The sequence below is a fragment of the Oryctolagus cuniculus genome, chromosome 9 (genome assembly GCF_051225735.1).
Source record: "Oryctolagus cuniculus isolate XC-2025 breed Fujian yellow rabbit chromosome 9, ASM5122573v1, whole genome shotgun sequence".
NCBI lineage: Eukaryota > Metazoa > Chordata > Mammalia > Lagomorpha > Leporidae > Oryctolagus > Oryctolagus cuniculus.
The window spans coordinates 119,727,660-119,745,381 of NC_142875.1; the positions used below are offsets into that span (position 1 = coordinate 119,727,660).

The following is a 17,722-nucleotide window of genomic DNA, read 5'->3' on the forward strand; positions in this document are numbered from 1 at the left end:
TGCACTTGTAAGCTTTGAAAGGCTGACACCGCCATGATTTTTATTCCACTTGTTCTATTACTCCATTTATTGCTTTGTGTTTTCTAATCACGTCCATTTTTAAAAAGGAGCATCCTAAGTTTTCCCTAGTTAAGCATTCCGTTGGCATCATTCTGAAATATTTGTCATGCAAATTCGTCTTCCCAGCTCAAGGGCATAAACTCATTTTAACTGATACCAAAAACAATCATTAAACTTCCTTTTAACACACAACTTAAACCAGAAATTCACTCATTCATTCATTCATTCAATGAACATGTATTGCACAAGTCCTTGGTGCCAAAAAAAAAAAAAAGTCAGGATCGCAAGAGCACAGATAGGAGTCTTGCCTCAAGTCCATACTGGTTCCTATGCCACGGCCACATGGAAAAATACGTCCTCAGCCTCTTGCGGCTTTTTTTCCTCACCAGCTCTGTTTATTTCATCTGAAATAGCAGACTTCTTGCACATACACATAGACTTTTAAAAGGTTACTTTTTTAAGTATCTGTAAATAACAACCATCTCCCAAGCTGGTCAGCCTTCATGTTCTCAAACGAATTCTTAAGGTCACAATAGGACAATGAATGAAGTTACAATGTTTATCTTTTAACAACCATCTGCCCCAGTACACATCCTCCCTGGGAATACCATGAACTCCTCGTAGGGGCAAAATGGCTTATTGTGCTTTAAACTCTATTGGAAAATGCAGAAACTCAAGTATATATATATATATATATATTTGAAAATATATATTATTCAAGTATTATATATATATCAAACAGAACTCTAATCTATTCATATTGTTACCACAGAATGACTCAACCTAGATTAGTGACTTTTACACCTTTTGTAAGTAATAGACCTTTGGGGAACCTAATGAAAATCGCAGCCCTGCACACGCATGCAATCTTTCATATGAAGCCCCTCTTTGTTGAGTGTTGTGGCACAGGGGGTTGCACTGCACCTTCATATGCCCATATCCCATATCTGAGTGCCTGATTCAAGTCCTGACTATCCAGTTCCAATCCAGCTTTCTGCTAATGCCCCTGAGAGGCAGTAAATGATGCCTCAAGTTCCTGGGTCCCCACCACCCATGGGGGAGACCAGGATGGAATTCCGGGCTCTTGGCTTCCGTCCCAGCTGTTGCAGGCCTTTGAGGACTAAATCAGAAGAAGCAAGATCTCTTTCTCTTCTTCCCCTCTCTCACTGTCTGCTTTTCAAATAAATTAATCTTTTTTAAAAAAATAAAATAATAGTGGCTGGTGTTGCGGCACAATGCATTAAGCTGCCGCCTACCAAGCCAGCATCCCATATGAGCATGGGTTTGAGTTCTGGCTGTCCCACTTCCAATCCAGCTGCCCACTACTGTGCCTGGGAAAGCAGCAGAAATTGGCCCAACTATGTGGGCCTCTGCTACCCACATGGGAGACCTGGATGGAGTTCCAGGTTCCAAGTATTTAGAGGGTGAACCAGCAGATAGAAAAATCTCTCTCCCTCTCCATAAATCTGCCTGTAAAATAAATGAATCTTAAAATAAAATTACAGGCTGGTGCCGTGGCTCAATAGGCTAATAATCCTCCGCTTGCAGCCCCAGCACCCGACCGGGGCGCCGGATTCTGTCCCAGTTGCCCCTCTTTCAGGCCAGCTCTCTGCTGTGGCCCGGGAAGGCAGTGGAGGATGGCCCAGTGCTTGGGCCCTGTACCCGCATGGGAGACCAGGAGAAGCACCTGGCTCCTGCCTTCGGATCAGCGCGGTGCGCCAGCCACATTGGCCATGGGAGGTGAACCAATGGAAAAGGAAGACCTTTCTCTCTGTCTCTCTCTCTCACTGTCCACTCTGCCTGTCAAAAAAAAAAAAAAAAAAAATTACAAAGGTCCTCCATGGATGCTAAAGCCATGGGCAGCACCTCTGGGAACCGTGGGCAGTTTCAGGGTTTGTGGTCCACCTCACTCAACCTTGGAGTCCCTGTCCCAAAGTAGATTTCAGAAACTGCTTGTTGACTGAGCACCTCTGTAACTCTGTTCTCGTGGAGCTCCCATTGTCATCTGCCTCCTCCCCATGAATTTCCGACTTTCAATGTCCACAGGCACACTTTTCCCAAAGTTACTTGCCCAAGCCAATCTGACAGTGTATACTCTGCTCATCTCCAAACTTGCCTCTCCTAATTTCCCCCTTTCCATTCACCTTCCAAAGAAAGCCTTATCTACTAGTGCCCCAAAGTTCAATGATCACTGTCACAGAGACTAAACACCACCAGGCCACAAACAAAATACACTTCCAAAACACACAGCTCCGGGGGGTGTTCTCTGAAACAGCTGAAATATCTTCAGGAAGAACAGAAAGGGGCTGTGTGTTGTTTTACCGAGCGGACAAAGTCTGGGCAGGAACCCACACCTCACCTCCATGCTGAGTAATTAGGCTTCAGAAGTAAGATGACAATACTGGACTACATTCTAACATTTATCTGACTTAAAAAGCCAGTCCGTGTCTTCTGGCAGGAAGCTCATTCAGTAACTTGATTTGACAAAGAACCCTGACTTTGCCATAAGGACACGTGACATCCTAAGAGTGAAATCTACACCTGCAAGATTTTGACAGTAGAGATGTGTATTTAAAACATATGCACAGGATGAGTGTGTGGTGTGAGCATCTAAGAAGCCCTCATTCCTTAACAGAGTCCCCGAGTTCGATACCCACTTCCAACTCGATTCCTGCTAATGCAGATCCTGGGAGGCAGCCATGAAGGCTCAATTAGCTGGGCTCCTGCTGTCCACAGGGGAGACCTTGACTGAGTTCCCAGCCCTTGGTTTTGCCCCCCACAACCCAGCCCCAGCCTGGCTATTGAGGGCATTTGAAGTGTGAACTGGTAGATGGGGGCATATACTCACTCTCTATAAATATGTTTGAAAATGTATATATAAAATGCAGTAAACTGAAAATCCATACTTGGCAACAACTTAACATTTGGACAAAAAAACAGATAAAAAATTATCACAGAAATGATGGATTTAAAACCCACTTCTGAGGCCAGCGCTGTGGCATAGCAGGTAAAGCCACGGCCTGCAGTGCTGGCATCCCATATGGGTGCCAGTTCAAGTCCCAGCTGCTCCACTTCCAATCCAGCTCTCTGCTATGGCCTGGGAAAGCAGCGGAAGATGGCCCAAGTCCTTGGGCCCCCACACCCACGTGAGAGACCGGGAAGAAGCTCCTGGCTCCTGCCTTCAGATCGGCACAGCTCTGGCCATTGCGGCCAATTGGGGAATGAACCAGCAGATGGAAGACCTCTCTCTCTGCCTCTCCAATAAATCAGTCTTAAAAAAAATCACTTCTAATATGTGAACAACAGTATTTGAAGGTGAACAGGTCAGAGGTTGTATGATGATGGACAACCCACAGGTGCACCCTTTCTGTCTTCCACCTGCATACCCAGCAAAGAAAGGAAAGGCGGCAGCAATGGGTCTGAACACACAACAGACTCTGCTGCCCCGTCAGATCCACCTCTCTTCTTGCCCGCAAAAATGCAATCAGAGGATGCACATGCCCACAAAGTCCTTTCTCCTTTCTCCTCTTGGTACCAGGCGTTCTAAGGAAATTTCTTATTCTGGATATGATCAAAAACAATGCATAGGGAACCGTGTGATGAAATCAATAAACACATACAACATGAATAATGAAATGAAATGAGATTCAAGGCAGAGAGCAGGCATTTAGCCTAGCAGTTAAGATGTCCATGTCCCCACCTACCAGTGCCTGGGTTTGCTCCTGGGCTCTAGTTCCTGACTCTAGTTTCCTGCTACTGAAGACTCTGGAAGGCACTGACGATGGCTCAAATAGCTGGGTTCCTGCCACTCTCTCTGGAGACTAGAGCTGAGTTTCTGGCTCCAGGCTTTGGCCCCAACCAGCCCCAGCTATTATGGGCATTTGGGGAGTGAACCTGAACCTGTAGATAAGAGCTCTCTGTCTCTCTTTGCCTTACAAAGAAAAGAAAAGAAAACAATTATAATGCACTTAATTAAACAAGACCCTAATGAAGGCTGTAGTTCCTTTTCTGAGAATTTATTTTAGATTCAGCAATAAATATTACCTTCTCTATCTTTAATTTTGTTGCCCTAATTATGTCTGCTTTTCATATATGTTACATGCATACTAATATGTATATACTACTTATATAATATTAATGTGCATATAATTCTTCTCAAACTTTTTCTTATTGCCGATATTTTCTGAGGGAATTTTGTAGTGAAAACTCATAATGCTTATAGCTCTTGGAATATCAGAATCCAGACGTGCAGGACAGCTATGAAAATTACTAATACTTCGCATTTCCAGTGTACATCTTTGCCCAGTGAATTTAATTTTTGATCACATGAGAGTAAATGACACTCCTCATGCCGTGGATTTGCAGAGCTTGAAAAAGACTGCTAGATATGAAGAAAATATCTAATATCTAATCTTCTAATACAGCCACACATGCTACCTTTCCCAATTCAATTTTATTTCTTCCATTTTAGTAAGCCATGTTAGTGTCAAACCAACATCTATATTTTAATCCCCAATTAAAAATATTGGTACTTTGTCATCCAGTCCATTTGCATAGACTGCTAGCCACATGAAGATGTTATGAATACTGCAGAAGCTGTAGTTAACCAGTCAAAGGTTTTCAGCACTTGATATCTGTTTGATCTTTTCCATAAGGGAAAAATTGATCATTCTTGTGTTAAAATATTAACTGTGCTTCAGCTTTAACAGAGATCTGCATCACCGACAATGAGACTAATAAATCTTACCTACATTTCTATTCAGATCTTTTGATGACTCCTTATATTCAAGACAGAGATCCCTTTTATACAAAACCTATTAGAGTATACTTCTTTGGAATTCAAACTGAATTCAACTGAGAACATCTAAAATTACAAGTTTTAACATCCTCTATCACTTAGGATCCTTTCTTCTGATTTTTTTTTTTTTTGTAAAATACATATACAGAAGAAAACATCTAACATACAATGGCACTTGATAAAGTTTGTGAAAGAATAAAATTAAAAAGATAATTTGTTGCAAAAATTTTGAAACACATGCATAGCTTTTTCATAGTATTTTCCAAACTTTTGAAGACCTCCCTCATATATACATACATATATATGTATATAGATATAGAGATGGATTTCAAAACAAAATTGTACCAGGGTGCAGTTACGGCTCTGCAGTTAAGGTGTGGTTTAGGACACACATCCCCTATCAGAGTGCTTACGCTCAAGTCCTGGCTCCACTTCCAATTCCTGCTCCCTGCTAACAGGCACCCTTGGAGGCAGCGGTGACAGCGCAAGTACGTGAGTCCCCGCCACCCACATGGGTGACCCGGATGGCATCCCTAAGCTCCTGGCTTCAGCTCTGCCCAGTCACAGCTGTTGTAGGTATCTGGGGAGTGAAGTAGCAGACAGAAGACGTCTATCTGTCTCTGTTTCCCTGCCTTTCAAACACAGTGAAAGTAAAAACAAACAAACAAACAAAATTAAGTTGTACCAGAATAAACTTTATCTTTTAATTCTTGAACTTTTGGAAGCAGCTTCATACCTCTACAGCTTACAGGTAATGATGGAGTGTATATCCACAGTAGGTTCAGTCGGGTCAAGAAAGAGAACATTTCTGGCAACCGGATGTGCCCATTCTCGCAAGTCTGCACCAGCACTCCCCCCATCTGAGGCATGTCCTCTGGGTAAGCTCTGATTCTCCTGGATATACGTGTCTCCCTACACCATGCCGTCACATGATTTTATCTTATCTAGAATACTACTAGATTGTTTACTTACTTCTTTTTCTCAACATTACAAAAGTCATCCTTCTTTTGGTGCACAGCCAACACTTTCTGTAAAACATTCCATCGTGGGAAATACCTGCATTGGTTTATTCATTCTAGCACTGATGCACACGTACGTATTTGCAGTGTTTCACTACTACAAACGATTAGTGTATACACTTCCCCTTTATGATGAACTCTGCTTTTCCCCGGGGTATAGATGGAGGAATGGAACTGCGTGGACACAGGGAGTGTGCGTCACACTGAGTTGCAAGTGATGGTGACGGCATTCATTCCAAACAGCACAGACGACAGTTTCTGTTGCTCCACAACCTCAGGAACAGTTGGTCTACCTCCTGCCAATATGATGAATGTGTAATGATTCATCTCATTAGGATTCTGATTCGCAGTTTTCTGATTACTAATGAGGTGGAACATAATTTCATTCATTTATTGGCTATGATGATATTTCAAAAATTGTGTGGAAAAGGAATTAAAAGATATATTTATTTTGGTACACAAGTTTTGAAATCCATGCATAGTTTTCTTCATAAAATGTATCTTCTATGGATTTTTTGAAGTATCCTGGAATTTGGACTTGTCACTCGTTGGCAGTGCTGGTTCAACTCCTTGACTGAATCTCCTCCTAGATCTTCATTTCTTCCTGAATTTAATACGAAGATGTTCTTCATCTATTCCATGTGAGCCTGCTGCTAGCTGCCTTCTTCTACAGTGTGCTGCATTTGCTCTCTCTTATCATGTCTTCTTTTTATGAATAAAAGTTCCTGCTTTTAATAAAGTCAGACTCATCATTGTTTTCCTTTATAATGTGCTGTGTAGCTCTTTTTTTTTTCAGAATCCCAGAGCCTATTTTTTCATTTTTTTAAATTTTTTTTAATGATTTCACTGATTTATTTGAAAGACAGAGTTAGGGAGAGAGAAGAGAAGAGAGAGAATGAATGAGAATCTTCCATCCACTGGTTCACTTCCCAAATGGCCGTTACCAGCCAGGGCTGGGCCAGGCAGAAGCCAGAAGCCAAGAGTTTCATCTGGTTCTCCCATGTGGGTTCTGAGGCCCAAGCACTTGGGCCATCTTCTGTTGTTTTCCCAGGCACATTTGCAGGGAGCTGGATCAGAAATGTAGCAGCTGGAATTATGAAACAGCGCCCATATGGGACACTGGTACTGAAGACAGAGGCTTTACCCACTATGCCACAGCACTGGTCCCAAGCCTATCTTTTCTTCTATATGTTTTTCTGTTTTATTTTAATAGATATGTTTTGGCCATCTGACAATGATTTCAGTGTAAGTTATGATGTAAAAGTCTAATTTAAATATTTCTCATATAGGCTCCTAGTTATCCCAACATCAGTTCTGAATACTCTGACCTCTCCTCACTGATTACGGCATTCCTTCTAGCTCACGTACACTGTTCTGTGTGAAACTATCCAGACGTCCCCTGTTCTGTTTCACTGATCTACTGGTTTATCTTTGCATCAAGGCCACACTGTCTTCATTATAACAGATTGCTAGTAAGCCTTGATACAACAACCCTTGCAAACCATTCTTCTTCAAGAATTTCTTCACTTTTCTTGGTTCTCCATATTTTCACATAACTTTGAAAATCAACTTGTCAAGTCATACACACACACACACACACACATCAAAATATGCATTGTTAGGCTTTCTGTTGGAGTTTCAACCAATCTATAGATTGATTTGACAAGACCTAATGCATTTACAAGGCTGAATCCTTCAGTCACGCACACAGTACATCAATACATTTAATCAGGGTGTCTGAAATGTCTTCCAATAAAATCTCATCATTTTACCACAGAGCACCTGCTTTCTTTTCTAATTGTCAAATGTGTCATGTTATTTAATGCTATTGTAAATGGAATATTTTTCTTATTTCACAAAATAGAACTGCTGTGCTGATGTCGACTTTGACAAAAACTGGGCCGGCGCTGTGGCTCAATAGGCTAATCCTCCACCTTGCGGCGCCGGCACACCGGGTTCTAGTCCCGGTCGGGGTGCCAGATTCTGTCCCGGTTGCCCCTCTTCCAGGCCAGCTCTCTGCTGTGGCCTGGGAGTGCAGTGGAGGATGGCCCAAGTCCTTGGGCCCTGCACTCACATGGGAGACCAGGAGAGGCACCTGGCTCCTGGCTTCAGATCAGCGCGGTGTGCGAGCAGCAGCGCACCGGCCGTGGCAGTCATTGGAGGGTGAAACAATGGTAAAGGAAGACCTTTCTTTCTTTCTCTTTCTTTCTCTTTCTCTCTCTCTCTCTCCCCACTCTGCCTGTCAAAAAAAAAAAAACCTGGGTAAAGAGGGCATGGGACATTTTTGTAAATATTTTGAACCAAGTAGTGCACATCGTGTGAGGTGCCACAGGCTGTCCACTCGGTTAGGACATCCTTAGAAGACAATGCCTGGACCAGAACCTGGGGCTACTTCCCTGCCTACTGCCAGCACACAGGAGGGGCTGAACACAACAGTGACTCCTTTTCCCTCAGAGTCGGGCTCACCGCCCACAACAAACAGCTCTTGGAGGAATGGCCTTGACCAACTAGAGACCGATGACCCCAGAAACTCCTATAGCAGCAGCCACGCCTTCCAGAATTGATACTAGAACTAGAATTTTCCATTTGCTCTCATCAGTTTGATTAAATACAATACAATCACAAGTTACTATATGTTCTGACAGCATTACTATATTAATGCCCATATATGCATTTTCTTGTTTTTGTTTTATTAATTCAGCGACAGTTGCCAGTCAATGTGCTGGCACTGAAACCAACAAATCGCCAAGCAGTGGTCATGAGTATGCAGGATATTGTACGGCCGCTGTGAGCAAAACAATGGCTCCTCGTGCTATTTCTACTATCTCTAACAGCCTGAAACAGAATCCCAGAGGCAGCACAGAGCACTGTTTGGATTCCCGTAGTCCTGCCTCGCTTATTTACAATTCCCTCCTCTATCCTTCCTGCCTGCCCAGATGGTTTTCCTCTTGGCTTTCCCAATCCTGAATTTATGCTCACTGCCCTGGAGATGCTAAATACTTCAAAAACCTTCCTCTTGAAGCCTTCTTCACAACAAGAAAATCATAAACTCTCACCTCTGCCGAATGATGCTGGGGTTAGCTGTCACTAAGTGACTTCTCGATCCAACATCTTTCGTATATTCACTTGACAAGGGAGGAAGATTGCATCTGGAGACAGAAGAAGACACACTTTAGAAGGATTCACAGACTTCAATCAAGCCAGCCATAATGACACAGCTAAGAACCTTACTAATTCTAGCTCAGTTCACAAATAACTGTTTTGGCCACCTCCCCCTTTTACTAGACACTAGATGACTAATGAACCATCCGCATCTTCAAAGACTGGTTCAGTTTTAGAAGCAAGAGGATGTCGTCTAGAGAAGTAAATGATCTATGAAAGGAAAGAGACAGTAAGAGCGCCTGATTTATTCCACCCTCAATGTTTTTGAGGTGGTCAACAACCAGTCTTAGACTGGAACCTAGGGCTCAGGACGGTGTGGCACCCCAGAGGACACAGGACCACAGTGTCTTCCAGAAACCTACCGCCCTCAAGGGACAGGAAGGAATTATACTTGCTGACGTTTTTCTTTCTTTTCCCCAAAGCTGAATCACAACAGTCCATTAGGGCAACGTACTATGTGCCTTAAGCAACGGCGATCTCACTTTTATGCACAAGACCAATGCTTTGGGTGACTGGTGATAAAGACATATGTGGCATCCAGAGAAGGGTGATGACTCTGCCACCGCAGGTCAGTCAAGGGAAAGAGCACACGTGATGTTTCCTGGTGCTGTAAAGGCCGCCCCACTCCCCTCTCCAAACACCTCCCTGACCCAGCTGTTTTCCTTAGCCACAAATGTTTACAATGGGAACTATCTTCAGGTCAGTGTTAATCCAAAGCCCACCGCTTTCAGTCTGTGGGACATTATACAAGTTGATTCACTTGCCTGGCCTTGGTTTCCCCAATACATAAAAGGAAGAAACGACTTTTTTTCCCACAGGGTTGTTGTAAGACTAAAAGAAGTCCTATATTAAAAAAAAATCCCAGTTTATGCTTCACACATAGTACAAGCTCAAAAATAACACAAAGCAGATATTCATAGAAATATAATTAAATATACATTTATTATTTATGAAAACCTTAAACAAGCCTGCAGTTCCCACTAGGTTTTCCTTATTACTGTGATTTAATTCCCCCTTCCACCTATGGAGAGAGGGGCTTCAAAAAGTTCACAGAAAATGCAAATTATGAAAAGAATATGTATAGACTTCAAAATTGTTTTGCACCCAAATAAACATACTTCATTATTACTATTTTATCTGAAAACCAGACAGACAGATCACCCTCCTGCTGGTCCACACCGGAATGCCCATCACAGCCAGGGCTGTGTCAGGTGAAAGCCAGGCACTGGCAGTTCAAGCTGTGGCTCCCATGTGGATGGCAGTGACTCAATGACTTGAGCCATCACCTGCTGCCTCCCAGAGTGCACATCAGGAGGAAGCTAGAATCGGGAGAGGAGCTGGGACTCCAATCCAGGCCGCTCTCACATGGGACGTGGGAGTTCCAAGCGATGTCTGACCCTCTATACCAAATAATGTACCTAAATTTACCTTTCAATTCCTATCTCCCACAAACTGTCTGAAACGTCCCATCTCTCTCTGTGTCTTGACTCCTACCATATCAGGGCCTCTCTAAGGTTTTATTACTTCAGGAAGCCAAAGCATTGCTTATTTGAAGGCAAAGATCCCTTACAAATAGTAAAGTCTCCGCTCACTCCCCAGCGACTGAAGTTTCCCCCACAAACCTCCCGCAGGGCACGGAGTTGTCTGTGCATCGGCTCAGCTGATGGGCTCCAGCTCCCTCACTGCACCCTGTATCTGCCCTGTGACTCCCACCACAGCAGGCCATCGGACGCGGAAACTGCTCTTGGCTGATTTCAATTCTGCCTTTCATCTGTCCTTCAGTAATGAGATTCCGGTTCCTCTGGCAGCGCGCCACAGGTCAGCTAGCCAGACAGCTGGTGACTTTTGCTAACGTGCCCTGAGAACAAACATGGTGAGCATTGTGGCTTGCGTGGGAGAGCCCATCACAGAGCCACCCTTGAGACGTCTGCTATTCACCACATGCCATGTGGTCTCCTGCACATTCTCACGAGGGAGTGAGCCTCTGCATCAACACCAGGGCTCATCGGGCTGCGTGCTGATGCCGGTCTTGTGACTGAACCCATCCTTGCAAAGGTGACTGTCAAGATAAAGCAGGCTGAAATGTGGCCTCTAGGAAAGGAAGCAGGCAGTAGCCAGAATGGATTTATGCCCCTCAAAGTATTTTTTCCGAGTTTTTTTTTTTTTTTAAGTATTTGCTTATTTATCAGAAAGTTAGAGACACACACAAGGAGAGACAGAGATCTTCCATCTGCTGGTTCACTCCACAGATGACTGCGGCTGGGCGAGGCTGAAGCCACAAGCCAGGAACTTCATCCAGGTTGCCCACACAGGTGCTGCAGCCCAACCTCTTGGGCCATCCCCTGCTGCTTTCTCAAGTGCATTTGCAGGGAGCCAGTGGAGCAGCCAGGACGCCCCATGGGATGCTGGCATGGCAAGCGGCAACTTAACCCACGGTGGCCCAGAGAGCTCTGATCTTGACCGTCCTCACTAACATCTGAGAATCAGCCACGTTATATTCAAACTGGGGACTCTGAATGTGCTCTCCTCACTGGTCCTGTCATTAAGTGGAACTAGCTGATTTTCACGAATAACTGTTTTTCTGTGAGTGTCAGGCCTCGTGGGCCCAAGGCCCTTGCAAACCTCCTACCAGAGGGCAAAAGCTCAAGAAAGACTTGCGTATACTGATCACATCCTGTGAACCAGGGAAATGCTACACACAACAAAGGCAGCATTTTGTGAACGCATTTCTGGAAAACAATGACAACACAGCTTGATGGAAAACGTCAACCTGCCGCTCCTCTGGGTGGGTATTTCTGTCCAAGTGCAAGTAACTGACACCTCCCTGCACCTCACACACCACAATTGTAGCTCCTCAACTCCTAAATTGATAATTACGTAGATTCACATAGAAGGCACGCTGAATACAGCCAAACTGTCTCTAATAAGGCGTAATTGTATAAAAGTGTTTCAGACTTTCCATTATCGCTCGTTGGCATAATTAACAGATATTAACGGCTGAAGTGTCTTGGTAAGAGTGCTCACAAGCCCTGGGAGAGATCTGATCGCAGGACTGGTGAGCAATGATTCAAAGAACAGTCTGAATTAGCGAGGGGAGGTGGGTGGGGAATGGGCATGGTGGAGAGGAATCTTGAAATAGAAAAATTATAAAATTACTTTGAAAATCCTGAGTGTCTTTAAGGCTGCAAAACCTGTGTTTGAGCACAATTCAAAAGGCACCAAAATTCTGTTGCTTTCACTTTGTCCCTGGAACTCCCAGTCCCTTTCTACCATGTACTTGTGTTTACTTCTGTCTTGTAGGCCTTCGGAGAAACTGAATTCAACAGCATTATCTTTTCAAGTGTTGCTTCTGGTTACAGAGCAAATGTTTACTTTGAAAATGGGAAATTGATATTGAGTATTTTAGAAGATGCGTTAGAAAACATCGCAGCAAAGAAACGGTCAGTCTCTCCTGGTCCTAGGACACATTCAGAACCGGAAGCCGGTGGAACAGTGAGCAGAGAGGGCTGGTTTTCCATCTGTCCTGAGTCTAAAACCACATGCTTTCCAGTGCACACCTGTTTAATTTTGAATATATATTACCTCAACTTTCTAAGGCTTCCCCAAAACAAAGACGTATTAAGCAATCACTTCCAAATAGATCCATAAGTGGTCAAATCCAATTTTAAAAAATAACTTATCAACATTTATTACTCCCATGTTGTAAACCATAAATAAAGGTTTTAAAAATTCAAACGTGTTTAGGACATCTGCCCTTCTATGAGTCTGCTATGTATCCCGCTTTCCATGTTGGATCGTTCTCTCCCTTTTTTTTTTCTATCAGTTAGTATTAGCAGACACTAGTCTTGTTTATGTGATCCCTTTGAATCTTAATCCTATCATTATTATCAATTGTGAACTGAAACTGATCACTTGGACTAGTGAGATGGCACTGGCACATGCCACCTTGATGGGATTGAACTGGAATACCCTGGCAAGTTTCTAACTCTACTGTTTGGGGCAAGTCCAATTGAGCCCTTAAGGCATTCAGATCTGGCTGAAGAGACTATGAGAGTATTTTAGGCATGGAAACCCAAGACACTCTGGGGCTGGGGGGGGGACCCTAAATGAAAGATCTCTGCGAGTGAGATCCCAGTGGAAAGAACCGGCCATCAAAGAAGGAGGTACCTTTCTCTGAAGGGAGGAGAGAACTTCCACTTTGACTATGACCTTGTTTAAATAAGATCAGAGTTGGTGAATTCAAAAGGCTTCCATAGCCTTGGCAACCCATGACTAGAGCCTGGGGAGATTGCTGATGCCTTAAACAAGAGTGTCAATTTGTTAAGTCAACAACAGGAGTCGCTGTGCACTTACTCCCCATGTAGGATCTCTGTCCTTAATGTGTTGTACAATGTAAATTAATGTTATAACTAGTACTCACACAGTACTTTACACTTTGTGCTTCTGTGTGGGTGCAAACTGTTGAAATCTTTACTTAATATACACTAAATTGATCTTCTGTATATAAAGATAATTGAAAATGAGTCTTGATGCGAATGGAATGGGAGAGGGAGCGGGAGAGGGGAGGGTTGTGGGTGGGAGGGAAGTTATGGAGGCGAAAACCCACTGTAATCTAAAAGCTGTACTTTGGAAATTTATATTTATTGAATAAAAGTTAAAAAAATTCAAACGTGTTATAAAACTTGCACAATTCTTGGGACCAGCATTTAGCCCAGTAATAGATGCCTCTTAGGATGCCAAGGTGACATAACAGAGTACCTGGGTTCGATGCCCAGCTCCAACTCTTGATTCTACCTTCCTGCTAATGCAGACCTCGGGAGGAAGTGGTGAGGGCTCAAGTCCCTGAACTCCCCCAACTCACGTGGGAGGCCTGGACTGAGTTCCTAGCTCCGAGCTTCAGTCCAGGTTGGGGGCTACTGCAGGCATTTGGGGAGCGTGCAAGCAAATGAGATATTTCTCTTTCCTTCTCTCTCTCAAATAATAAACAAAAAAGCTTTAAAAATAAAGAAAATGGTTCTATTCTTGAACTTAAATCAAAAGCACATGCACACATAGCTCTACGCTATCTCCTCCAAATTCTTTTCACTCCTCAGCTTCCTCATCGCTCTGTGCACATAACGCTTAATATTGCATCAGACGCTCCAATCTCAGGCACTAATTCTGAACTAGAATTTAGCCACAGCAGACAGTGCACAAAGCTAACTTAGCCTAGTTGATCTGTGATGAACCCCGCCACCCTAAATAACTCCTACAGTGCCCCAGCTTGGTCTGCTACACGCACCTTGCCTGGTGCACACAAAGAAATCAGACTGCCTCCCTCTGCACTGTATTAGGACCACCTGGAATACCTAAGTTCCTGAATCTGTGGGAATGAGCTTGTCTGTTGCTCCACCCTTACAGAGTTTGTAAAAAAGGCAAATTAACTGACACTGAAGTGTGATTTAAAAACTGAAACGGCACAACAGTAGCTCTTGGAATGATGCAAATCCGCAGTCGCACAGCGGAAAGCCTTGAGGAACTGTGGTCGCTCACTTCTCACACAGATTAGACAGGGAAGGTAAAACGAGTGCTGTGGGCCACAGACCCAGCCAACGGCAAGGCTCCTTGCTGGCCCTTGGCCTCCTGCCAGACACTGCAGTGCAGGGAACGCCTCAAGTTGGCTCAGGACCACTGTTCTCCTTATCCCTTCACGCTCTCCAGGGACTGGCCTGGTTCTTCTACCCCATCCCCCAGCGCTGCACAGCACTTGGGACGACGAGGAGGTGACTCCACTCAACACCTCGTTCCACAGAAGCTGCTGCCTGCCCCGCTCTGTTTCTCAGTCCTGGTCACAGTGAGCCCCTCTCCATGATGCACCTGCGCGGGAGAATGACTCAGCACACCTCTTCCGGACCCAGGGGAGGCCGGATGCAGAGGAAGTGCTCAGAGGCTGTGCAAACGCAAACCCCGACAACTATGTTTTTATGTTCCTGTTGTGTATGTATCCCGGGGAAAGACAAGCAATGGAGAGGAACACACGGTACGACCTGGACAAACTATGCCAGGGCTCCTGGATGAAGAAAAGGCCATTCCTTCTCCCTGCTCTTCTGCAGGCTTCCCCAAGCAGCCTAAGGACAAGGCTCCCCTGAACCTTCTCACCTGGGCTTTCCTCCCCCCACCCCACTTAGAGGCGGCCTAATGTGCTCTTAGCTACCCTCTGTTATTCTTAGGTCGTGATTTATCCTTAAGAATGAAATACAGTCTCCCTCCACCCCTTCGCTCAGTTTTCTGCCCTCATGTCCCTGCCATCCTCAGCCGTCCCAGCCACAGAGCCTTTTGGTCTTCTCTACTTCAGCGGCACTGTGGAGCCTCGCCACTCCTTCCCTTTCCCAATAATACCGAGTCCTGTCTCGACACTAAGTCTGATCATCCCCCAGAAACAACATAGCTCTGACATGGTGGACCTCGGTGGGGCATCCTCAACTTCAGCGCTTCTGAGTCCACTTCTCCCCGCCGTGGCCCCCGGGCCCTCTTGGCTATGAAGGACCACGCTGTTTGGCCTCCTTCCCTTCTCTCCCCCATGTCTCAGAGCCCACTTCCTACCCCACCAGAACCCTACGCATTCTCACACCCTGTCCTCCCCCACTCCCAGATCCTCTCAAACCTGCACTCTGCCAATCGCTCGCCCTCTTGGCTTGGCCACCTGCTAAGCATGTCCCATCCACACCACCCCCGGGGCAGGCTGGTATCACCACGGTCCGAGGGCGTTCACCGGGGGCTGGATGCATCCTAGTGATCCCTTCCACACCCTGCAGGAGTCCCCGGTTTTCCCTGGAGCTGGGGTCCCCATCACCACCGGCTCAGGCCCTTCACCATGCTCCCTCATTGGCAAGTCACCTCCTCTCCTGTCCTCCAGCTGTCTGGTCATGCACAGATCAAATCCTCCTTCAGAGCCCACTTGCTACTTACCAAGGCCTTTGTGCAAACTAAGAAGCATGGCAAGTGGAATAAAACGAGTGAATTAGAACGTGTATTCACGCAGAGCTAGCTGCCACAAAGGAGCGCTGTGAGAAGTTTTAAGCACCCGGTTCAGCTGGGATCTAAAATAAGACCCGAGCGTTTCCACACTTCCCCAATGCCTTCACTCGCAGCACAGTCTCGCTGCCCTCTTTAGCCCCACCCTTGCCTCTGAACTTTCTCGGGGCAGGCTGGCCCTGACCCCGGCCCTCACTCAGGCTCCTGTGAGCTGGAAGGGGAGAGCAAGATCTACTGCAGTGAGTTCATCCTAGTGGCTGGTTCTGCAAGGTCCCCGGGCTCGTGGGAAGGGGAGGGAGGGGGAGGAGGCGGAGGCCGCGCGGCGGGTGCTCCCTCTTACCGCATGACAAAATCTGCTTCATCTATTTGACGGCCACAGCCACTCTTCTTGAGAATCCCACCATTGCCCACCACCGCGCATTTCTTCAATGGCAGCTGGAATGGGGTTGCCTAGCAACAGAAAACAAGGCGGGTTTTCACTGCAGAGAACACACAACCAACGGCTCACAAAATCATTGTGTACAGCAGACCCTTTGGGAGGAATGTGAACGAAGACTGGGGCCAGGCCAAAAAAAAAAAAAAAGCATGAGGAAAGAAAGATGCTAAGAAGTTTGTGAGGCACACACTAGCCCATTCCCTGGAAATTCAAAAAAGCAAAGCAAAAAGATCCCCTGAAGTGCATTCACATATAACAATGTACTTTTCTGTCTCGAACTGGGCATGCACACAGGAGAGGGTATTTGCTAGGGAAAATAGAAGAATCCAAATGAAAACACAGGGTTATTTTTACAGGTATTTAACTAGGTATGAACTCAAATGACTATTTCCCTCTATGACTGCAATTTCACTCATTCATACAATCAGCCACTCACCCAACCAAAGTTCAGGGCATGCGCTATGCTAACGATCGGGGGACAGAAACCAGGAATCAGAAGTCACAGGACTCGGCATTCGTAATCTGGGGTGCACAGAGGGCGCCAGCACAAAGGCCCAGACAGCAGTCCCTAAAGCACTGTGCAAGCGCCGTGGAGTAGCCCCAAGCATGCCAGGAGCCCCACATGGGCGCAAGACGGCATTTCTGCTCAGCTGATCAGGAACGTTCTCTCTTGAGATGAGCCTTAAAGCATAAGCAGAAAAGGCAGCATCGACAAACACACAAGCGCATTTTCTGAGAGCACATCCTGTGTTTCCAAGCAAATGGACCCTTCAGGTGGATCTGCCCGGATTAGATTAAGAGGAAGCAGGGGGCAAGTGTCTTTGTGTTGAACCAGCCAACAAGTGTGACTTTCTTTCTGCAAATGCTGAGCTGGACTGCACAGACAACGTCTAGCGTCCATGGCGGTTTCCTGAACTGATATTTATAGTGCCAGGAAGTAGCAACAGTCAAAAGAATAAACAGAATAAACCCATGAGAACACACTGAAAGGGCCTCACACAGGCATGGGATGATTAAACTAGAAAAAGTTCCCATAGTCTCTGTTCCCTAGTAGCTGAGGGAGGCACTCCACGCAGCACACAGAGAGGATTTAATTTCCTTGACTCCTAATGTCTAAAAAGCTACAGAAATATTTCTGATGGAGACACGGTATTTTTTTTTAACAGGCAGAGTGGACAGTGAGAGAGAAAGACAGAGAGAAAGGTCTTCCTTTCTCCGTTGGTTCACCCCACA

The 17,722-nt window shown here is 45.3% G+C and overlaps 1 protein-coding gene across 8 annotated transcripts in view; it reads right to left on the reverse strand.

Annotated features, from left to right (window-relative positions):
- Window positions 1-17,722, reverse strand: part of ST8SIA1 (ST8 alpha-N-acetyl-neuraminide alpha-2,8-sialyltransferase 1) — a 172,696-nt gene that overhangs the window by 78,139 nt on the left and 76,835 nt on the right. For all 8 annotated transcript variants that reach the window (XM_089303929.1, XM_089303932.1, XM_089303926.1 and 5 more), the window contains 2 exons: window positions 16,394-16,503; window positions 8,934-9,026 (listed from right to left, as the gene is read on the reverse strand). In XM_089303929.1, coding sequence (XP_089160055.1) covers window positions 8,934-9,026; window positions 16,394-16,503 — 203 coding nt within the window. The remainder of the gene's footprint in view (window positions 1-8,933; window positions 9,027-16,393; window positions 16,504-17,722) is intronic.